Source organism: Lampris incognitus, chromosome 2, assembly GCF_029633865.1.
Source record: "Lampris incognitus isolate fLamInc1 chromosome 2, fLamInc1.hap2, whole genome shotgun sequence".
Lineage (NCBI taxonomy): Eukaryota > Metazoa > Chordata > Actinopteri > Lampriformes > Lampridae > Lampris > Lampris incognitus.
The window spans coordinates 134,226,696-134,251,504 of NC_079212.1; the positions used below are offsets into that span (position 1 = coordinate 134,226,696).

Sequence of the window (24,809 nt, forward strand, 5' to 3'; positions counted from 1 at the left end):
AAAAACTGAACAGGAGGATCGCCGTAGGAGATCTTCCTCGTTAGCTGGCTTGAATATGGGGCAACTAACTTTTGGAGACCAATTTTTCAGACTTGAAACAAGAGAGGAAAATTTTTCGGAGCGAAAACTTTAAGTAGGGAATGTGATATTTTCAGGACACAAATTGGCTTCGATTTGGGATGGCCATCTTTAGCACGGAGTGCCTGTCCGTTTCCAGGGGAGACCGTTGCCAAGGAGAGCCATAGCGACGGTCTCCAGGGAGTCTTACCTGTCATTCCTTAGTTGTTTTAGGGACCAAAAGACCAAACGTTTTTATTGCTGAGGACTTGTAGCTCTAATATACTCGGACCACTGCAGCTCTATCAGCCGGTGTTAGCTGGCTGAGGAACTGCACATAAAAAATATGTACATTTCAAATATATACAACATATGTATATATATACATATATATTGCTGATATGCTTTTTGAATACAGGCAAAACTATTTCAGATGACCAAATGGGGTCGCTCACTTCGCTAGTTTACAATTACTCGAAAATGTTTATTTTTTTTCTCTTCTCATTTTGTCCTGGGAGGGATGGCGAGTGCATGGGAGGGGCTGCTCCATAACACAGCCTTACCTTTTCTTACTTGACATCCTAACCTCATAGTTAGAAAAACATCGAAAATGTTTGAAATATATGAACTTGTTTATATTTGCAGTACATGTATGTATAACAAGCATTCAAGCAAATGTATTCATATATACAGTATATATGGATAAACAGATATTAATCACAAACAAATATATGTATTTATATGCACATATTTTATATATGTGTGTGTCTGTATATAGAACGGCTACTGACTATGTTGAGCTGTAATTTTGTAGATTTTAGCTGGAGATTGAAACACTGCTCTGCTTGGGAAGAATCGCAAATCTGGCAGCTCCCAAAACTGCAGGCATTCCTTACTCTGATTACCTATATGCTGACACACAATATATTACTAAAAATATATGTGTGAATATACACATGTGGTGTAAATACTATCTGAAAATGCAAAAAGCCACAACTTAGTAGCAGGCTTTAAGAAAAATCAGGCTAAATGATTTAGAGGACAAGGACAATTATCTTCGACGTTATTCCAAACATATCTTTTGAGCTTCAAACACACTCACACACATGTACATATACATGTTCATGCTGTCTTTCTCTCTCTCACACACACACACACACACAGACACACACACACACACTTTGAAACTTGAACCAAAATGAATGAGTCTCACTACCCTTGCTCTCTTCTGCATTCAGTAAAGTGCATGTAGCGTATGGGCTGTCACCATGTCAAGGTGTGCCTTGTCACCTGCAGAATCTGCCATCCAGCACTGTGCTCTCCAGAAAACAGGAAAATATACACTGCTGCAAGCAGCCAACGCGCTATATTGATGTCAAAACTACAGCCAGATCCATATCATCTCTCTGGTGTGAAGAGAGCTTCAGTGCATGTCAAATTCAACGCAATGTGACCGCGGTTGGTCATGATGTCTACGAGCTCTCTTAAAAATCTGCATTTAGAACTAACGTAGGCTCATATAAATATGCTTCAGATAAAAGTGGGCATTGAGTGACCTGTTAGTACAGGTACTTATTATCAAAGCAATGTTGCAAGGCACTTGGGACCAGGATCCACTGAGTTGTTCTGATTTTGGTAGCGTTCAGGGTTACAAATGACGAGGTATGGCTTGATAGGGGAAATGATGGAGCTTTGAAAATATCAGCTTATTCCACCTGACAGGGCGTAATGGTTATGAGGGTTATATAATATTGATGAATATATTATAATTAGAGCTGGCTTTTCCATTCAACAGAAATAAGGGCCAAGAGGTTTAATGTTCTTTCCCATTTGCAGTTAATATATGGTTCTCTGGTAATACTTAACTTGAAGCATATCCTTTAAAAGATGTTATATTGCCTTAGATATATCCTCAAAGCATTAGATATAAACATAAAAAGCATTATGAAACTGTAAAATAAAGCGATAAGTGTGAAAAAAAAAGCCATTAAACCACCGCACCTGCTATATCATGACAGCCGGTGTCATATTGCTTTAGCATACAGTTTTCCATAATAGTCTGAAAAATTGCATAAACATTACTGTATACAAGTAAAAGTTTAATAGACTTGGCATTATTGGTCCCTGCATTCCACACAGATTGAACTGGTGAAGGTTACAGTATGAATATTTATAAGGCTATATGACACTTTGGAAGACAATGCCTCTTGTTGTGTGCCATTACTAGTTCTCCTATAAACTGCTCAAAATGCCACTTTTGCGAGTATCCGTGTCTAACCTTTTTTTTTTCTAGATTGAATAATTTAACATTTACCCTCCCGATTCAGCCAGGCGAAGAAAAAATAAGCTATAAAACATCCCCGGATAAACCTATCATGCGGGCCGCGTTGGGATGACATTGGCTCAACATTAAAGCCAGTCTCCGCTGGAATTTGTGAGACCCTTTTAACGGTTGTTATAAACTTTGTGACGTCACACTTACAAGTGTTGTGCAAAAAAAAAAAAGACGCTGACTATGTCAACCAGTCCTCTTAGAACATCATCTGCTCCCCTTCAACCAGGCAGTAGATGTCAGAAGACTAAATATGACGAGTGTGGGTGAACGCCACACACACACACACACACACACACACACACACACACACACACACACACACACACACACACACACACACACACACACACACACACACACCATTTTCGAGGCTGAGTGCACACTGAGATGACGTGCCCCATGATCCCATTTCTTATAGGATCGTTGTTCTGTCGGCATTATAAATTCCGATTTTGGCTGCGCAGATAGCTATTCCTATACGACAACGGTCACGAAAAATTCTATGGCTGGCTAGAAAAGTCTTGTACATCAGGCCTAACTTTCTTGCCCCCGAAGACCAACCTTTTGAACCCAGGTGCCACGTGTCTGGCGTCCCGACTCGCCACATTCCAACTGCCCTTTCTGTACCCCCGGTCTTACGAGACGGAAAAGATGTCGGAAAAAGCTCTGATCTTACCTAATGACTTGGTCTGAGCCAGCAACTCGTGTCTTTGACCTATCGAGTGTTTTCAAGTTGAGGCGGAGAAGCATTGTGACCAAGGGAACTAGATAAGCATCTCATCTTCATGCACTCCAACTTTCTCCTGCAACTGTTTACATAAGAAAAGTGAAACAAAGAATATGGTTCAAAAACAAGAAACAGAGCAGAAGTTTGACTTAGATATATAAATATATACATAAAATGATGAATATACTGTAAATGTTCTTTTGTTGCTCTGTTTTCCTCTGTACAAAGGTTTGCATATTTTATAGGACTTTTACTTCTATCTACAAGGACTGGATGAAAATGATACTTTAAATACTTAAAAAAAATATATATATGAATGAAAACATGATAATACTCATTGAAACCAGGTACAAAAAAGAAGTTACTAAGATAGGGTACAACTGTAGGACCTGACCAAGGCATTTATCCAGGATACAGTCAGGGAGAGCATTGACCTCAGTTAGAGCTTAGACACACACATTGACCTTTTTATAGAAACACTTTGATGGGTTCTTTTAATTTATTTATTTAAAAAATGATTTATGACTTGTGTTGGAAAAGATATGCATGCTTTCCATGGCATTATTTTTCTATGAGTTGGTATGTGACCAAATAGTTTTTATAAGACATGCGTGGGCCAGTATTGTGGTCTATTGATCATTGTTCCTGTCCACAGGGCCATGTTCTCAGCACTTCTTTTACGGTAGAGATTAATGCTCCTATTGACAAAGTGATGTCAGAGAAAGATTTTTTTTTGGGGGGGGGTATTTATTTATTTATTTATTAAAGCTTTTCTTTTCTTTTTTGTTTTGTGCTGTTCGGTTCAAGATCTGAGCTCTGCTATTGTTCCGTTTGCTTAATAAGTGCCGTTTTCTCCATAACGCCATCCCATAGCACATTCCGGTCCCAACGTCAGTTTCTGGTTTGTGGTATTTTGCAAATTTTATCAAATTTTAATTTCCACCGCTGCAATTAATTGCTCCCTTAACAAATACTGATAAGCTGTTTCAAAAGAAGCAATGCAATTAGTTGCTGTCGTGTAGCCTGTGTACATTTGTAATTCATTATTATTGTCCCATTTGGAAGAATCGGCATTGCTGAGATATACCTTGGGGAAAAAAAGCAAGTGAGCTGTCAGACCTTTCCATTCCAAATTATCCTTTTATGAATACACTTTGCTTGTCGAGACACTGCAACAGTCATCAAAATAGGGTGTAAATATCAGTTTAACACTACTCAGCATATTGACTGTTCAATTATGTATTTACAAAAGATAATACGCCTTGAGCTTATTTTAATTCGCCGCTAATATTAAATGAGTTAGTGACCGCTTACTAATTGGTTAATTAATGATTCCATAAAAACCTAACTCTGGTTCTGGGGATTATTTTTACTCTCTTCTGATTATTTTTGTCCTGCTTGCCAATGTTAGACAGAGCTCTGATCTTGTCCACCTGTTGTGTTCTAACTAGAGCATAAATTCAATGAAAACTGCACTATGCCATCACATCAGCTGCCATCACCTTTTCAATGCTGTTATTAATGATTTTATTCACACCAGTCAATAGTGTTCGTAGAACTGCATTTTAACTCAAATGGTTTCAAAAGTATTCTGGAAATCTATTCCCAATTTCAGCACATGTGGAGGATGGGGAATTTGAATGTTGCATATAGAGCTTTTCCAAGTTCCTACCGAGCTAAGCTTCTGATTGGGCAGTGCGCTTTAGGCTCCCGCCCCCATCTCTCCAGACAGCACCATTCTCTGGTCCCCTGGACTCCTTTTTGTAATTTTAAATGAATGATGCGTCTCAGCTTAGCCCAATAATAAAGCACAGTCTAGAATAAAAGAAACTGTCTTGTGTCATATTAACTGATGATGAGTTATGAACACTAGGACTGCTTAAAATGAGTTAATACACATTGTTTGGACACAGCATCCCCGTGACCCTGAGAGCAGGATAAGCGGTTCGGATAATGGATGGATGGACACATTTGGGTAGTCTTTGGAATATCTCTTTTTAAGGGAGATGATAAAAAAAATAGGAGGGCAATCTGAATAAATATTTATTCATATTAAGAAAAGAAATGCGGTTGTAAAAAACACTTCCATAAGGAACATGGTTGTCAAACTGATTTAGTACAGAAAATAAAATTGAAAAGTAAGATATGAAATAAGTCATATCCCCTTCAGCAAATGAAGAAGATGTCCTCCAGCATCCGGGTCTCCTCCAGGTCCTGCTGGGGGCTGAGGGAGCAGGGCATGGCAGGGGGGGCCAGTGCTCTGTGGCCCTGTCTATAGGCATTTAGTGGCATCTTACGTCTTTGTAGGGAATGCTTGCGTTGCACAGAACCGGAGGCAGGACTGAAAGCTTCCAGCAGCTCAACCAGGGACGAGTCCAACCTGTGCCAAATTGATTGACAGGTTTTGAGGCATTTCAGAAAGGTGAAAGACTTGCATTAACTCAGTCTAGTTCAAAGAAATGATTGTTCAGGCATTAGCCACATCTATAACAGACCATTGGAGTGCATTCTTATTGTCAAATGACCAACCCTGCACTGTTTCAATGTTAAAGACATGCTTTGTCAGGATACTGCCTAGAAAGACAGCCAATGACGTGCCCACGAAGTCAAACAGAAAAGGTATGAGCCGATGGACCATCACCGGAAGTACAAACGGCTTAAGCACACTCGCAGCTTGACGCTTGTCCCAGAATGCCATTCACCTTTCACTTGTTAACACAGACAATATGAAAGCAAATCCCTCTACGAATGAAGTATTAACAAAATGTTTCTAGCTAAAGTGTCTGCTGAACCCTAACAAGCGGCAGCTAATAAGTCAGAACCAGCGGGGCGGCCCAGCAGAAGGCGTAACTTCTTTTAGGTGCCAGAGGAAGAAAAAAAAAAAAAAAAAGAGGGCAAGAACCCGGCGCTTTCTCCCCTGGAATAGGAATGAGGCAATGTGCCGAGAAATAAATAAACCAAAACGGGGGAGATTAAGCTAATAGAGATTCAATCCCTGTCTGGCTGGCTTGATAAATTATTCAGTGTATACACAGTCCGACGAGGAGCATTCCAGATACAAAACACAAATTCTTTAAAGCACGCTCCACTGATGTTGCTAACATAATTCGCTCGTTTTAAGCAGCATCGATTTGCATCCGTGGCACACAGCTCTCCCAGGTAAAGGCGGTCGTCGGCATGTACTTGTTGGCGTGCATGTATGCGGGTGGTCAGGAAAAAAAAAATACACTGGTAGGACTTTCTATCAGGCATTGCTGGGGTCTTCCGCACATCATTCTTATACGTTTCCAAATGAAGGCAGCACACATGAAATGTTTTAAGAGGCTAACTATCACATTTTGTTCAACCAAACTAAATTAATGTATGCACATGTTTGAGCGTGAAGGGGAAGATAGTAAATGAGCAAGAGTGAGCAGAGGGGATCATAGCTGCTGCAAAAAAAAAACGAGAGATTGAAGCTCAAGTAAGTAAATCTGTCTTCCTCATTTGGTTTCCTTTTGCCTGTCAATAGCAGTTAGCTATGTGTGTATGTGTGTGTGTGTGTGTGTGTGTGTGTGTACATGCATAAGAAATAGATTGAAAGGCAATGCGGCTTTGTGAGATGGAAGCAGAAAGGAGATGTGGGGGAGGGACTGTGGTTAGGCTCCCTCTCTTGAAATGTGAGAATTTGCATTTTTATTTGTTGATTTATTTAACGGACAGGGCTCTCAAACAGCCATCCATCAACAGACGACATGGTGGTGATGAATAATGCATCGCTTACCGGCGGTCACAATCTATAACAAGGGGAGTGTGGGGGGTACAGTTTGGGCAACGGGGGGGGGGGGGAGTGATAGCGGGGCAAGGGGGATAAAGTAGCAGAGATTTCACAGGGGCAATAGAGAATGCTAATAGATTTGCAGAGGGCTATATAGTACAACAAAGAACTTCATTTGCTGGCTTCGGTTCTCGCGAGGTAAAAGTTGCAGCTCGATATTAATGTCACCCCAGGGAGTCCTGGCAAGTTCTTTCACTGCCTCAGTCATACGGGGGGGGGATGCACGGACAAACACGAACAGGCACACAACACAGGTTTGCCTTTCTGTTTGAGGAATCCCAGGTTACTTTGAGATACTCCTGAAGTGGGCCTGTCATCGCAAACACTAGTCAACATTTCTAGAATGTGTTCAGCTACTGTGCCAGTCACCAGACTACACTTATGGATGTTTAAAAGTCAGATCATTAAAAAATGAGGGGAAAAAAGATGTTAACAGACAACGGTACTTCATTGTGCATGCACAATTAATCATAACAAACTCTTGAACATGACTGACTGCACTCTCGGGGGATGTGAAAAACAAAAAGGTCCCTTTATGAAGTGGTTTGGAAAGGACACGAGTCAAATGCTATTTGGATTTTAAATACCTTCAAGTGGAAATGTGAGAAAAGTATAAACTCTTGTGTTGATCACAGACCCTGCTGCTGGGATTCATATTGCATATTTCAATTCCTCCTAATACGCCAGTACTTTCAGTTTGTGGTACTTTTGTAGTTCTGTGAGGCTAGATAACATTTCAACGGAGCAAACCCCCCCCCCACACACACACACACACAACCCAACCCCACACAGCCACACGCTCCCCACCATCCGCTTCCTTCTCGTAAATTTCACTGGTTATTTGGCTCCTCTCTTTCATTAAAGATAGCCGTCTCGCCCTGGTGCCCCCTTTCATTTGCAGTCCAAACAGCAAGATAAAAAACCTATAATGGACACTGCATATATCCCGCATGTCAATTTCCCAGCCAATCAATAGCAGGCGGGCAGACGCAGGCAGGATGGAGAGGAGAGAGGTGGGATAAGTGGGGGGGTGGGGGTGAGGCGGCGGTGGGGTACTGGAACTCTCTCATTCCGAGCAAGCACAAGATTCATTGAAGGATTAAAGAGGTCACTTAATGTTAACGTACAGCTTTATTTTGCAATTTGCGCATCAAGATTGGTTAAGATTTGATGGTTAATGGGGTCTTGTTGCCATGTGAAAGGAGAAGGTTCAGAATGGACCCGTGATGGAATAAGATAACCTTACTTTTTCTTGCACAATGGCAATAGCCCAAAATGAAGTGATACACTGGACAAAAGCCAAAGTGGATGAAGGCAGGCTGAAATTTTCAAACCAAGATGGGCCCGCTGTGATATGATTGAGCTGTAAGAGCACTGCAAACTATAAACCAAAGCAAACAGACTATTGGGTTTACATTACAAGAGCCAACTTCAGTATGAAGGAGTTGACTCCAGCTTCGGGTTGGCCTGTAGTCATTCAAAACATCCAAAGCTGCCACTCCGATTAGGAACCACTGAAACCACTCGCATCACACGTCGGCCAGGTACAGGAAATCTCCCAAGTCTCTCAAAAACAGACAGAAAATAAATCTTGCAAAATCCAAGGGTTTAATTACCACAAAAACAATGTGAACAAAAATAACAATCAAGATTTGGAATGTGAATAATTCAAGGGGCAATCCCCGTGTGGTGAACTAGAATGAAATACAAATTGTACCGCCATTAGCTGGCACTGCTTGGTGCTTGTTAACCTTAGCAGCAGAGCTTTGCACAAGTTTGGTTTGGTCTGAATGGTCAGAAGGGGGCTGATAACCTCTCCATTTGTTTTAACACGAGTAACAAGGGAAAAAAATAAAGTTTAAATAACTGCCTTATCCCCTGCCAGTCCTCATTAAAGCCACAGAGTTCAGACAAGCTCCTGGCAAAACATACTGCCTCCATTTTATTTGCCTTGTTTTTCTGCGATCAACGCTTTTTTTACACCCTGAATTATGACGCCAACTTGAGGAAGTGGCGATTAGTCAAGGTCAGTTGTAGCGTTTATGGAGGGGAACAAAAGGGTAATCCAAATCAGCGGATTACCGTATGGATTACAACAACAACTAGCTAAGAAGTTGCACATGATAAAACATGGTGCAAGAGAGACACAAGACACCTCACGACTGGTGGCAAACAGCTATCGTGTGTGGCCCAATGATTTTAATAGGCTTTAAGGGTATAAATAATTTTCAGCGATCTGACACCCTGTGTCCAATTACAGAATTAATAGCCGTCTGCAGTGCTCACAGTTCAGTCTGAACTGCGCGCTGCTTTGTTTAGAAGAGTTACTGATAGGGTGTTGTAAAGGCCAGGAGCTGCTATGAGGAACTACCCTTCAGGACAAAGAAGGGGCAGGGCCGTCTCACAAGTGTCTTCTATCAACATCTACTATGGGAAGAAAGGGGAGAGTGAAAATTTGAGTTTGATACTTTGGAGGAGAAATAACTCAAGCAATAAAAGAAATAAATGTTTGAGCTGTGGCAATACGCTTCTCATTACAAATGATGTCCTAATATCTGACATTTTTTTTCGTTAACAATGCCACACCAATTTAAGATCCTTCACACACGGGCATGCACGCGCACATACACACACACACACACACACACACACACACACGGAGACGACACACTGTCATGTTAATTACCTCTCCACATAAAAGGGGGCAGAAAAGCTGCAATGAATTTTCTTTCCTTTTCTTGGAGTCTGACACGAGCACTCAATGATTCATTCTTGTCCTCCCTTCCGTCTTCCCTGCTGCTTGCAGCTCTATCCATCTCAAGCCACTCTCACTTTTCGTTTTCCATCTCTCACTTCGCCCAGTGTTCTCAGCCCTCTCGCCCTCAAACGCACTCATACCCTGTCTTTCTCTTCCTCACACTTTCCCGCTCATTACTGTGGCAGAGAGAGAAGGAAGGGCAGTATGTGCATCTAGAAGTCTGTTCAATTACACCTGCTGCTGGGTCCCTGCTAGGTCGACTAATGGAACACAGCGTGACTCCTGACAGGCTGGCCACAGCGCTAGGTAGCCCAGGAAAAAGCTTCATTTAGCCTCTCACAGTTTGAAAAGTTAGCTAGACCAAGGAAAGGGCTCATTTAACCTCAAACATTGCAGCATTACTAAGGTTTAAAAACAGCCTCACAAATGTTCAAGTTTTTATCTTTATCAAGAAGTTGCAATTTTGTTCATGTTTCTTGGAAGCCACAGGAAGAGCAGGGATGAAAAGTGATATACAATAAACCTCAGTCAGTCAAACAAAAAAGTAGCTTGCTGAAAGAAACTAATCTTGTTCTTAAACGCTAGCTAGCCGTGATAGGCGGGTCGACCCACAAGACCCGCGGGTGGGGCGGGTTCAGGTAAGCTTACTAGAAAATATCATGGGTTTGGGCAGGCAGGTCAAAAAGTGATGCAGAAACACTTGGAGTCTCTCTCTCTCTCTCTCTCACATGCAAGCAGCTTTATCATCAATTTGCACTTGTGGTTTTGGTCAGTGCGTGCATTTTAGAGGGTTGACTTTACCTACAAGTTTTTTCCCTAAGTGGTATCCGTAGCTTTTGTTTACACCGCCAAAATCTGTTTTTGGTCAGAAAGAAGACACTTTGTGTGTGTGTGTGTGTGTGTGTGTGTGTGTGTGTGTGTGTGTGTGTGTGTGTGTGTGTGTGTGTGTGTGAAAGAGAGACGGAGTTCATGTCTTTAGTGATAGGTTACTTGTTTTGCTGCTATTCAACAATAAAGAACACAATTTGGATCAGTGAGTCTGTTTATTTAGTAGCCCAAACCCAGATGCTATTAGGCTAAGCTACAATAGGCTAGGCCTTGCAATCATTGTATTAAGCTAGGCAAACAGCCCAAAAACAAAATAGTGCAACACTGCTCACTTTGCTAGCCCGGGCTAAATTTGGAGGTTTACGGGTGGGGGTTGTTAATTAACGCATATTTAAGCGGGTCAGGTGGGTGCGGGTATTGAAAAGCCCTGACCCACGCATCACTACAAGCTAGATCTGGAGAGAAGTCCACTGAACTTATGTCGCTACACAGGGCTGAGTCTTTGTGCACTTTAACACTGCAGGATTGGAGCGCTAATGCACTGCTTTTGTTTGTTGTCCAACAAACAGTACATCCTTCCACCATCTTAGCGGGCCCTTGCATATCTATTGCACACAGATGTTTGTACCGAGAAGCTAATTCTAGTAGGCTCTAGCTCATCACACTTAATATTTCCTCCATTTTTATTTTTTGTTTTACTAATTTACATGTGTTTGCTAATTTTCATAAAGTTCAAGCCTACAGAACCTTTCTGAATTTCAGTTCAAAATGAACTAACATGAACCTGATCATGTCGCTTGACCTAAAATATCTACTGACCACCAACGATCATAAGCAGGATGAGCCTGTGCTTACCGGTTTAGCCCAGGAAAAGGCTTACTTAGACCACCAAAACAGGTGACAGTGTACTGCTACAGTCTATTGACATATATCAGTATTAAACCTTAATTTTATGTACGCTTTAGTGATAATTCATAGAAATCTGTTACCTTGCTTCAGGGGTCCTAGGTATCACAGGCACTGAGATGGGCTTTCCAAGGCTAGGAAGGGACATTAGAGGAGATGTGGCCATGTCTCTTTTGGACCGCTGTGGGGCCTCTGTTGGAAGATGCTATGGTTAAGGCTTTTATAGTACAAAAAAAAAAAAGAGACTAGAAAGCTATGCGGCTATGCAGGCACAAGCAACCTGCAAAACGTGGCCCCGTGAAGTGTTAAACCAGATATTTCTTGCATTTACGAGCACTTTTATGTATTTACAAGTTATCTGCAAAAAAAGCAAAACCTCAGGAGGCCTGAGTTTGGGGAATGTTTTAAGCAAATTGTGACTCCCACCTTGAGTATGAATACCAGTGTGCGGATGGTTGGATGAAGTTTGTGAGAGCTCTTCACATAAGCGCTGTTCTATTGGAAATAGCGCTGCATCTTCACACTCACTGTGGACACATTATATTTAGTTAAATCCAACTGCTGCATGGTAAAGTTTCAGTATGTGTATGTGCATGTGGATATTTCTGTGTTTACATGCACTACTTAAGTGAATCTATGAGCATGTCCATGACGTGCCTTGACCTGGGAAGTGGCTGACGATCAGATTGGCCTTCTTGCTGTGGGGGCCCATCTCTAATAACGGAGCTGCTGAGCTCGGCTTGAGCGGTTTGTTGAAACCTGGCAAAGAAAACCAAGACTGAAAAAAGGGAGAGAACATAGTTTCTGCCAGTCTGCAACAATGGGCATAAGGGAAGCAAATAACACGGTAAAAATTGAATTTAGGCATCATTATCAACTTCGGCCCCTTTAGCTTCTGTACTGTACCGGTTGTAGTCCAGTCGTGATTGGCGCAGCTGCAGATTTTGTCTGAGGAGTCGCTCCTCTTGTTCAGCCAGGCGTACCTGTAGCCTCTCTCTCTCCACCTCTAACTGCATCTTCTGAAGCAGCAGCTGGTGCCTCTTCTCCTCCCAGTTCTCATTCCCCAATAGGGGTGTGGTCAGGGCTTCCTTAGCCTCTGGGTGTATGACATCTCCACTAGGAAGCCTGTGTTGGATGAGGTCTTTAATCAGCCCAAATTCTAAAGGGTGAACTTGTCAACTTGACAATAAAAAGAAACTATTTGACTAAAACTCCTCAAGCTTGATGTGAACATATGACAGAAGATAAAGACTCCAGTGAAACGTATTGCTTTACCTTTCAAACTCGTGCTGGTCAGTTCTGCCGCGGTGGCCATTCTCTAGACAAGGATCATTATCAGTTCTCCGTGGTTGTGTTCTGTAGCTGTTGTTTGGATCATGCTCACATCTGGCGTGGGACTGTGAGTGAGGATCTTCCCTTCCCGCTTTCTTACCTCTGTGCTGTTTGGGCATTGGCCCCCGCATCGGAGTGCACTCGCTCTCACTGGAAAAGGAGCAGGAAGGGGTTGTCGTAGTAAGAGAGGTGTTGTCATTGAAGGCTGTCGTTGTTCCTTTTCTTCCCCCTGCCTTTTGGTGCCCTTGTGATGTACATGTTTGAATAGTAGCTAGGCCAAGGTATGAGCCATCCAGGGCATAAACATTAGCTTTGCTAGTTGACATTCTGCTGTTCACTCCCTCATTTCTGGACACCTGGACAAAAACAGGACAATGTATACATGCAAGCCAATTAAAGGAAGTTTGATTTGTTTAGGAATTCAGCCATGAAAGTGATGATGATTCATATCACTTTTCAGCCAAGCAGTGAAACTGGGATGAAAGACAATGGAAAAAGGACAGTGGCCAAAAAAAATCAGGGAGGGGATTATCAAGAGCACAAACCCCATCTAAACCAAGGTCAGGGGACATCATGAGATAAGCATAAGGAGAAAGGTCTATCTTACATTGGTTTGGAAAGAGACTGTGATTGATTCACTGAGTGTCAGGGAGCAGGTAAACATACATTGCTTAGAGCCACTGCAGGGCAAGGAAGACCAAGTCATCTATCCTTGCAGAAGCTGATCAAGCTATATGTCCTTACCCTTGAGAAGTCTCATAACTTGCTCCATTGTTCAGACCTTCCTCTAGGTCCCCAAGCTGATTCTAGATTACCCACCAATTCAGGACCACATCTTAAAGTAGTGCAAATGCACCCTGCACTTTGTACATATTGGAAATCTGTCAGATTAGTGCAGCCAGCACATGCCAATGTCAGGCTCCACACTTCTCTTTTCCCCACTTGGTGCCCGTGTCATTGATCAAAGTGAGTTGAGGTAGCACATATTTCATAGAAGCTAATCTATGAGACCAGTTTGCTATGATGATGAAATGTATTATCTAAGTGGTTTGTTTGGCATTCTAACACTGTGCTATTATTTTCTCCTTTCCCATGCTCCAATTTGCAACAAGTCATTAGTTTATAATATAACAATGTATTTTCTGGCCCTCGCATCATGCACTCTTTGAATAATGAAGATAAAAATATGTTTATGTAATTGCAGCTACTGTCTAATACTTGATTGCCACTTGTGCCCTCTGCTGTCCCCTATTGAACCATCCACATTCTATTAACACTGCCACTGCCGCTATCTGTTCTGAGTTAATTTATCCTCATATAATCTTGCAATTTATGTGAGACACAATATCATTCATCTTAGCTATTACTGTGTGCCTCTGATTTCCAGCTCCTCTCTGACTGGATCCTAACTAGTGGACTGTCTCCTGTGTTAACCACAAACCAGACAGCTTGAGTCTATTTTCTTATACTTATTGAGTCTCACCCAGTCATTGATCCTTGCAGTGGCTGACTAAATCATCTAACCTTACAGGGGCTGAAGCCAAGAAGGCCTTTTGTGCTTCTTTTAACGCCACCTTGAGAGAGGTTTGTAGGCTGTCTGGTCAGAGTAGATATATTACTGAGGCGTTTCTGTGATATAATTTGTTATATTTTGTTAAGGCACATTGTGTTGGGACAATGTGCTGCCGTGTATGTTGCTGTGTTTTGTACATGTCTTAGCATGTCAGTGGGGGGCGTATTGTGATGGATGGCAAACTGGGCTGTTGTTTGAAGACGGCTCACTGGGGTTCACACACAGCGATAGCCAATCTGTGTGCACACAAACATAAAACAATCGCATTCACACACACACACACGCGCGCACACCTTAATTCCCATACCTTGCTATGTGATGGCGGCTGGCTGAGCTGGGCAATGGACTGATTGAGCTTCTCCTGCTGCTGAGAGAGGTACTGCTGGTAAAGCCCAAGCAGCTCCTGACACTCCCTGTACTGCTGCTGCAGACCTAAAGCATGAAAGGTTAAGGGCAAAACTAGATATAAGAGGACCTGAGCTAAGTATGCTTCAAACTCATCCTCGATCAATAAACTTACTTACATTCCCCACATCCACCTGGAGAAAAGCAAAATTGAAATCATGTGCATTAAAATCAATGTTTTCTGTCACTAAAACTGATGCAGATCTTTATAGTTATTCAGACTGTCTAAATAAACAAACACTTGCAAAGAAATAAAAATGTTGAAAAACAACATTAAAATTTTGTGAAGACCACAAGGCTTCAAATCTAAGGTCAAACATACCCATACCGCCTTGTATGGCAGCCAGTCAGAGCAGGAAACAGGGAAGGCTGCCTTGTGCATTTGTTTTTATTTCTTATAAATGGCAAAAATGTAGATGTTAAATTAAGACTGACCATAATAATTCAGCCCTCGCCCACTGGAAAGGGAAAGAAGAGGGAAGAGTGAAGTTTAAAACAGAAAAAGGGAAAAGCAGCCAGTGAAAACTGGAGTTATTGTGGCACAAAGCTTTTGCCATCTGGGTCAAGCCATGCTGTGCTGAGCTGGGCAGGGCAGGTCCATGCCAGTCTGTCTGCCAGACAGAGAGCTGGCAGACAGGAAAAAACTAATCTGGAACGGAACTACCGCTGTGCCTCAGGACCCCGCTAATGATGGCGGCGGCACTGCACTACACTGACACATACAAATTAATAAGCGTGAGGTAGGAAATCTCACACACACACACACACACACACACACACACACACACACACACACACACACACACACACACACACACACACACACACACACACACACACACACACACACACGCTTTCTAACACACCTTCAAGCATACATAAAGATATACATACACTCGTGTGCATCAGAACAAACTTTCCCACCTGCACGGAAACAGCCCACACACAAATGCTACAAGAAAGCAAGCGATGCACACGCTCCCATCCGCAGCTGACCGTAAAGCGTGTTCCTCCAGGCCATATCCTTTCATGGCAGTGGCCCTGCTTCCTCAGCTGATGAGTTTCCTAACATTGCTTTAAAAAAAAAAAGGCAGCCATTTTAAAAGCAAATCAAAGTTCAGAGTAGTGTTGTATTGGAAGGAAGAGTCAGCGGGATGCTTGGTAAGAAAACACTTCTGGTGTCACAAGACTCAATCAGGCCGGGGAAATGAAACAGAGCGGGGAAGAGGAACGCACCGATGACTTTGAATTTAGGACCGGGTAGCAGACAATTGTGGCGCTGCAGCCTCCATAAAGATTGGGGAAAATGGTGAGGAAACGGCTTTGATTGAATCTTCCACTAACTAAGACTTTTGCGCCACAGCACCAATAATACCCATGCAAAGTTGTTCCACATAAAAGCACAAGGACATCACGCCATATACACTTGTTTATTCGCTACGAACACGGGAGGCAGAAGTCATGTGCTTCTGAGGCAATAGCTCGTCTTAATGGGAGACACTGAATCTGTGCAAAACTGCATTCTACCATATTTCCATGGACCACAGCCTCATAGTTGGGACACGATAAAAACAAACGCCTCTGGGTCTGCGGTAGTGTAGTGGTCTAAGCATCGGCTTTGTGTCGATGCAGTTGCCCACTGGGGACCGGGGTTCGCACCCTGGTCTCGTCAGATCCAACTATGGCCAGATTCGATGAAGCAGCAATAATTGGCAACGCTGTCTTCGGGAGGGGGCGGAGTCGGCTTGTGTTCGTCACATGAACGCGTCTCTATGTGTGTCGGAAAAAGCAGCGGTTCGGCCTGGATTCGCCTTGTCATGACAGTGGTGAGGCGTCTCCTTCGAGACTGCCGGCCGGAGAGATGCAGTTGGCGAACACATGCAGTACGAGGGTGGGTGTTTGAATTATAATAGGGAGCAATTGGCCACTAAATTGGGAGAAAAGGGAAAAATCAGAATTTTTTTTTAAAAAACACGCAAACAAACGCCTCTTCCACTTGACACAGACTGTATTTAGTATCAAAACAATTAGTTGATTAATCAATCAGTCGACTGACAAAAAAATTAAAGTTATTTTTCCTGAAAGTTGAACCAGTTCATCTGGACAGTGTTTAGTGGGAGAAACAATTCATCACTCATCTAAGTGACTTCATCAGTCTCAGCTGACTGCAGGTATCCCCACCCCAATCCTCCGTGAATAGTACACATGGCCATTGTAACTCTAGTCTAGTTAATGGTCACGGCAATTTGTATATGAAACCGATCATTGGTTTCAGTCATTATGCAACTGTATTGTTTATAAGGGTGATGAACTGATTCAACTTTCTGGGATTTCCTTACCTGGATTATTGAGCATGCATCAAGACAGTTATTTTTGCAATCAATTAATTGTTTTGGTCATTTATCAAGTAAAAAAAAATTCTAGTTACTGCCTGACAAACGCTGAACTCCTTGCCTTTCTCCTACATGTATCACCATAAAGGATTATTTGTGGATTTTTGGTAACTAGTCAGAATTAAACATTTTCAACACATCACTTTGGGCTCCAGGAACCTATGATGGGCATTGGTCAGTACTTATAACATTTGATATACCAAACAATTAATTTATGAAAACCAAAGCTAATTGATTGACTCATCAGTAGCGAAAACAATCATTAGTTGCAACCCAAAACGAACTGCAATGAATGTGGCCTCAAAACCAACCATTAAAATCAAATACGGCATCATGCAGACACCAGCTGAGTTGTTTGCACACACAAATAGACAAACTGTCGAAAATACAGCTGGCAGGATTGCAGCGCTATAGCACCCCAATGCCATAAACGAAGGTAGCGTGCGTTAATGTGCTAACGGGCTGATGTAGTCCCCGGACAGCGAGCACTAGGTAATCTGGACCGAGTGGAGCAACACTGATAAGATTCCACCCCTCTTGCTTGTCGCTACACTAAACATGCTTCTTCCATAGCCTTGGACGTCAGCCAATCGGGGCTAAGTGTTCTGTGAGCCCCCCTTTACATCAGAGGAAAAAGCACCGGCGATGGCTTACTCCTCCCCTCTACTCTAAAGATACACAAAATCAGGGGCTTGTGTTGAAGGGGCTACAGACAGGGCCTGTCAAAATGATTCAGTCCCCTGTCAGGCTGAGATCCAAATTAAATAATGAAATCCACCTCTAGGTGGAACAAATCTGAGAAGGAGGGGGGAATATTTTAAATCCTGCTTTAGCACTCTGTCAGAGAGATTGAGCCTATGCAGGAATGTGAGAGAGACGGGCACGGAGACTGATGTGTGAGTGTGTATGTGAAAGGGGGCAGTGATGGGGAATTGATGGAAGAGGAAAATTTACATAAGTGCTTTAATACTACCGAATTTGAAGAGGAGAAATGAGTGTAAAATGTACAAAAATAAACTTCACCCATCAGCAATCTACTTTCTAAACTTGTTTAAATTCAAACAACAGTCAAATACCGAAGACTTATTTCTGTTCTCTGGTGGAACCAGCCAAATATGTAAAAGTCAACATGCCCAACACTGTAACACGCTCACAAAAATACATATCTGCTCCACAAGGGATCTTAATGTGAATGGCTGAATAATATTTTTTTCAAACAAATGTCTCATAAAAAAATGTCCACCGCTCACCTTGCTAAAGAGCATAAAAAAGGACTTCCGCATACATACATTTATATAAACAATTCATAAAATTATCCCCATTGTAGAAACAGTCTTTAAACTGCAACATGACAAAAGTTTCTCTGAAGTTAACTGCTTTCTAATGTTAATCATGTGACTGGATTACAATTTCTATCCTACAATCATTACATATATTGATGAAGTCTTAAGAGTAAATTGATAATTCATTGGCAAAAGATATGCTTTAATATTTCCAAAACATGCAATGTAATCCATCTGAAAAATTAGAGGGGGGTGGGGGGGAAATACGAAACTGGCCTGCTTCTAATCCAGACCGGGCCATCTTTCAATGACACATCCATTCAGTGCTACCGTTCCCCTAACTCCATGACCTGAGCAATTCATCCAACTTTATTTCAACCAAAGCAATGGCATGAACGGAGTCACTTGCTGTGCCACAGAGATGCTGGAAAGCACGAAAAGGGACATGACGAAACCAATTAAAAACGCTACCTTGACTCCTTTCTGAGCCAATTTGCCTTTCACCACAAAAGTCCTACATTTCTTAGGTCCAGTATTTCAACCTGTTTGTCAGTATGTTCCAAATGTCAGCTTTATGTGCAAAATATCAGCAGAACGTTCCCCTCTCATCCAGGTGGCTGGGGTCTGTGATATAGCCTTACATCCCTTATAGTCCCAATAAACCTAAATCCTGGAATGACAAGCACAGCCCTAAAAGAATCAGACTTGATTGACAAGGCTCTCCTCCAATATGTTTGCCTTTGGTCTCTCCCTAACCTTCCGGAGCTGTGCCAGAACCCTCTGCCTGAAAACAGACGGCTTTCATGACTCTTGTGTGCACTTTAAAAGACCGTTAGCCCTCCTGAGGTGTTTTGATCTGAACAGTTTTTCCTCTCAAATGTCTTTTTAATGGAGTTTAGAAGTTTGGTGTAAATGCCAAGTCTCTGAGCCAGAGTGCTTTTAATTGAGTTGTGCTCTCCTAATTTTCCCCACCGCCGTTGCCAATTGTGCAATTTACCAACCGGGTCAATTACTCTTCATATTTTGCAGCGTTTTTCAACCTAAATTGTATGCTGGCCATGCTCTGGTTTCACCTGAGTGGAATTGTTAAGACTGTAGCAGCAGGACTACAGCGCAGAACAGCAGACTTCTGCTAGAACATTCAACAATGAAGTGGTGATACATGCAATCATCTGATGGTGGTAGAGGGAGCTGAGGGAGATTCAATGTTTTCTCAAGCATCCCAGGGAGGTAACAAAAATATATATATATAAAAATTTTAAAAAAATCAAGCACTGCATTCCCACCAGAGAAACCCAAATAAAACTCTTAAAATGCATAGACCGGACACCAAACTAATACTCTCCATTTTATAGAATGACTTAAAAGCAACCGAAAAGGAAATCTGCATCAGGCAGCATTTACAATGTATTTGCCCAAGTTCTCCATCTCTTGAGGCCAAGCTGTTGGAATATATCTACCCTTAGTAAATACTGCCCTCTGCAGACTATTATAAAAAGTAGCAGTGATGATTGTCCAACAATGAGGGAAAACAAAACTCTAGAGGCAAGGATGATGGCACCTAGTCGTCAATCAAAACTATCTAAAAGAATAGTCATAGTGAGTGGAAGGCAAAAGAAAGCAGATATGCTTGGTTAATGTGGGTTGAGCATATCACGGTACTGTACAATGCTACAGCATGTGTTGAAAATGCGGGTTAAAACACTCAAAATTTTCTGGTTTGTCTTTTCATCATGGAAAGGATACTCCCTCTCTCCTGCACTATGAGTAGATTCTGCTGCTCCAGCTGTTGGATCTTACGTTCAAATGTTTCCTGTTCGTCCTTCAACCGCTGGACCGACTCTTCTTTCTCTTCACTCACCCTAGAAAAACATAAAACGGCACTGTTAGATAACTGCTGGTCAACATGTCGATTCATATACTGAGTAAAGTGAAAACATAAATGAATCTGAGGGTTGAGGGTGTGTCCTCCTGAGAGTGTATGCATTATGTTAAGATTGCACAAATCAAGCGCCTGAATATACATACGTTAATGATTTTTTTTTTGTCCCTGAAGACATGACAGGACTACCAAGCACACAAGGGGAGCAATGTCCCACCACCTGAGGCCACCAGAGGCCCAAAAAAGACTGGGGGGATTGCATTCACACAGCTACGTTTCTAAGTGGTAATATTGGCCCCACTTGCCTGGTCAATAATCAAGTCATGCCTTACACAGCCCATTAATAGAGTTCCTTGGTATGTTCTCTGAAGCTATAGTTATAAAAGCTGAAGTGACCACATATTCTGTTTCTATTGATTCACGAAGTGGCTGAACTTATAGTCTCTATAGATGCAGGCCCCAGGTATAATTTCCATTCAAGCAGGGACCAAAGCTAACCTCTACTGAAGTGGGTGTTTGAGACACACAATTTATTGCTACAGAGGCCTCAGCTAAAGTTGCAACTGACACAAGGGTCTTAAGGTAGCCAATTTCTTGGTTGTGAAACATAGAAAAACATAAAAACTAATAACAACATTCAACTTTGATTGAAAAAAGAACCAAATAGACATTTATTTTAGACTGTAGACTTGCTTGGGTTAGCTGTATGGAAAGTAGGAGGCCCAGTGAACCTGCGTGCCCCTGGGACCTGTGGTTGGTTAATCTAGCTCACGCATAAGAAAGCTCACAGCCATACATCACCTGACCTGGCAAGTTCTTCAATGAGATTAGCTATACGCCGTTTGTCCTCTGGACAGAGGTCCTTCAGACAAGCCTGACTTTGGGCTTTACTGGTCACAGAGACTGCCTAAAGAAAATAAACAAGAAAAAAAATTGTAGGAATTAATTCTAAAACCCCTGACAAGAGACTGGCGATGAGATGTGGTCTGTCTGTGCATCACACCATACACCCTCTTCTACTCTAAGAATATTCATGCTGTCTACATGGCTTCTTCCACAGAGGCAAACACTTCAATTTAAACCCACTGAAAAAAGAGAAAAACAAAAATGCATGCTGTAGATGTTGTATGCTTGCTGTAGATACCTGTGACATTGGGAGAAAGCCATTGGTGGCTGAGGAAGGAGTGCATTCCATAGTCCGAGCGAAGTCTGGGTGAAGCATACTTTTTACTTTGGTGTTCATCACAGAAGGACCACTTTGCAACTGGACCTGTTCCGTGTCACCTTTGCTTAACGGGACCTTGGTTGTGCTTTCACAGCTATGCTTGGCCCTCATCCTTGCACCCCTTGCACCGGCATTGCTGGTACTTTCTGGCCCCGGCTTGAAAGAGGTAGGGAACGTCACCTTTCCACTCAATTCTGAGACAGATTTTGAAAAAGGACAGATGAGAATGAATTTTATGTGGAATAACACAATAAGAAGAAATGTAAAGTCTCAGACAATGCTCACTGGATGTCAGTGAGACCAATACAGTCACTGTAACACACATTATATACATATACCGCCCAATATTCAAATATGATACACACCCTCCCCCCAATGTCATGGTTAATGATGGAATTTATGTTTCCTGTCCTACAGCAATCACCCATGGACCAGTAGCAGCTGCAGACCAAAATTTCTGATGAAGTAACCCCCCCACCACCCCTACCAAACCCAACTGGGGATCTTTGGGGGAATAAATGTTTCTGGGTGGACTATATCACCCACGGCATCGTCATATATCACATGTCACTGACATCCATATCAGATATAATTTAGCATATATTCAAGAAAGGTGACTTTTACATCATCATCTCTCACCTTTGTCGTAGGCATTTGTATTTGACACAACAGAAAACAACTTTCAAACATTTCTTGGGCTAATAGACAAAGATTTAGCAGGACCTCTGACAGCTATGAAATATCTAACTGGGAAGAGGGTAGAGAAAGGCTCAGCTGGTCTTCTGGCAAGCAGGATTGTGCTGAAATTAACTATTCATAATACATAAATGTCCCCACCGTCAACTACACTAATCACAAAATCCAACAACTTTTTTTTTATCTAAATAAATTTCTCTCTCTCTCTGAGGACACCAATGCTTCTATTAACCAACAAAGGGAAATTGGCAAAAAAGTGACTTTATTGCACTGGAAGGCTAAACTCGTGTTCTGAACGGTTATATGTTAAATCTGAGAACACGCCAGGAGGGGATATGACTGTAAAGGTCATGTCACAGGCAGTGTTAAAATTACTTCATAATCAACTACCATCCAATCAATTTATGGCCATCCATTAAGTTACATTAGTTATTGAAGCAGAGAAATTTCTGCTTCACTGAAGTTCCTTTTAACAATCTCATTGTGGTAATGTGGGTCAAGCATGACCCACCAGTGAAAATACTTTTTGACCCGGGACCCACAAAATAGACTCGTCTCATCTCATCATCAGCCGCTTCTCCGGGGTCGGGTTGCGGTGGCAGCAAGCTAAGTAGAGCACTCCAGATGTCCCTCTCCCCAGCAACACCCTCCAGCTCCTCCTGGGGGATCCCAAGGCATTCCCAGGACAGACTGGACATGCAGTCCCTCCAGCGAGTTCTGGGTCTACCCTGGGGTCTTCCCCCAGTTGGATGTGACCGGAAAACCTCCAAAGGAAGGCACCCCGGAGGCATCCTAATCAGATGCCCAAACCACCTCATCTGGCTCCTTTCGATACGAAGGAGCAGTGGCTCTACTCTGAGCTCCCTCTGGATGTCTGAGCTCCTCACCCTATCTCTAAGGCTGAGCCCAGATACCCTACGGAGGAAACTCGTTTCAGCCGCTTGTATCCATGATCTTGTCCTTTCAGTCAATACCCAAAGCTCATGACCATAGGTGAGGGTTTGAACGAAGACTGACTGGTCAATTTGAGAGCTTTGCCTTCCGGCTCAGCTCCCTCTTCACCACAACGGTCCAGTACAATGTCCGCATTACTGCTGATGCTGCACCAATCCCCCTTTCAATCTCCTGCTCCATCCTACCCTCACTCGTGAACAAGACCCTGAGATACTTGAACTCCTTCACTTGAGGCAACAACTCATCCCCAACCCAGAGGGGGCAATGCACCATTTTCCGGTAGAGAAACATGGCCTCAGACTTGGAGGTGCCGACTCTCATCCCGACCACAACATAGACTTAGCGAGATAATTAACAATCCTCTCTATATTGTTCATCAGTGATGTTCCCCTTTTCAGTCTTTATTCATGGCCTACTAATAATCAAATAAAACATCCAAGGTATGTCAACCTGAAACATTACTTTAGAAATACTTTTAGCTAACATTTCATTGATTTAATACAATCAAATCAAAGAACTGTTTGCACTGACTCAAAAAGGATGAAAATTAATTCTTTTTTTAATTTAAATTTTGTTTTCAAACAAAATGTGTTTATTTTGGACATGCTGCAACCCACAGTTTGAAAACCACAGTTCTATTCTTGTTCATTTTTTTTGGTTGTTTTTCGGTGAAGTACTGCTTTTGCCTGTTGTCTAAGGAGAAACCTCCTCTGACGCGGAGCACCAATCAAATTCAGTGTCATTCATACTTGTGTACTAATCATAAAAGTTATTTCTATCTACCACCTACCATTGATTCAAACAGGTTAAGTGTTAAATTTGGGAACATTAACGCACCAGCCTGTTGCTAATACGTAAATAAAAACACGAGTATCATTGTTGGCATGTCTATATTAAAATTCAAACTTGCCAAATCCAAAACTCAATAAAGTCTGTTTTTTTAAAGTTGCAGGAAATGAGAAGTTTTAACATTTCTGGGGGGGGGGGGGGACTCCCGGCACTCGAGCATATGTGGTTCCCCCAGTGAAGAACACGTAGCCACGGCCTTAACTGAGACTCACCAAGAACAAACACACTTTCATCTGATGCTAAACAAGTTCAGCAGAAAACTCCAGCATTAAGCCAAATGACGTGTGCGGTCATATGTCTTCCAACTTGTTATTAAGACGATGTGGCTACAGTGGAGACATCTAACACTTCCTGATTAGGATAGTTACGTTATCGTGCTTCGCTGAACGTTAGTTGCTACTGACGCTATAACGCTTAAAAAAAAAGAAAAAGGAAGGAGGTGGGCAATACAGTTCACGTATTACTAACTGTCTTCCGCTACACGCACAACCCAATTTTCTAAGGCACTGAAAATAGTACTTGTGACACCACCAGTAACCTCCCAGTAAAGATGACCTATTTCCTAAAGCTGACCCTTTCCTTGAGAAAAAAAAAGTATAGGATACCGTCATTAGTCCAGAAAATCCCTGGACCCGGCCTTTTTCCTGCACTTGCCGCCATATTGAAACAACCGCCACTCCCAGGGAGCCAAGCGTTGCGGAGGGATTCCAGTCCCGCCTCTCTGCCGTAGGTGAGGAGACGATTCGCTGTCGTTTGGGAAACGTCCGTTCTTTTCCGTTTTACACGTTT

At 42.4% G+C, this 24,809-nt stretch overlaps 1 protein-coding gene across 3 annotated transcripts; it reads right to left on the reverse strand.

The window, feature by feature from the left end:
* Positions 1-5,197: 5,197 nt before the first annotated feature.
* On the reverse strand, positions 5,198-24,682 carry kiaa1328 (KIAA1328 ortholog). 3 transcript variants are annotated; one of them, XR_008809847.1, is made up of 12 exons: positions 24,626-24,682; positions 21,441-21,715; positions 21,103-21,203; positions 20,161-20,276; positions 14,641-14,765; positions 12,704-13,116; positions 12,335-12,553; positions 12,086-12,187; positions 11,855-11,955; positions 11,512-11,620; positions 9,623-9,870; positions 5,366-5,499 (listed from the first exon to the last, which is right to left on the reverse strand). XR_008809847.1 is itself a non-coding variant. In XM_056274926.1 (11 exons), exons 1-11 carry the CDS (start codon positions 24,678-24,680, stop codon positions 5,286-5,288), a joined length of 1,824 nt encoding a protein of 607 aa, XP_056130901.1. In that variant the 5' UTR covers positions 24,681-24,682; the 3' UTR covers positions 5,198-5,285. The 3 variants fall into 3 exon arrangements, 2 of the variants coding, with proteins under 2 accessions (XP_056130901.1, XP_056130900.1); XM_056274926.1 differs by lacking the exon at positions 9,623-9,870 and having other exon boundaries at positions 5,198-5,499; positions 12,092-12,187; XM_056274925.1 differs by lacking the exon at positions 9,623-9,870 and having other exon boundaries at positions 5,198-5,499.
* Positions 24,683-24,809: the final 127 nt, after the last annotated feature.

Excerpts from the sequence above, each read along its gene's own strand:
- kiaa1328 (XM_056274925.1), bottom strand. The coding sequence starts at position 24,680 with ATGGCGGCAAGTGCAGGAAAAAGGCCGGGTCCAGGGATTTTCTGGACT. Across the intron at positions 21,204-21,440 it reads GCTTTCTCCCAATGTCACAG|GCAGTCTCTGTGACCAGTAA; the intron begins GTATCTACAGCA and ends TATTTTCTTTAG. Across the intron at positions 14,766-20,160 it reads CATAGTGCAGGAGAGAGGGA|GTCTGCAGCAGCAGTACAGG; the intron begins GTATCCTTTCCA and ends TTCATGCTTTAG.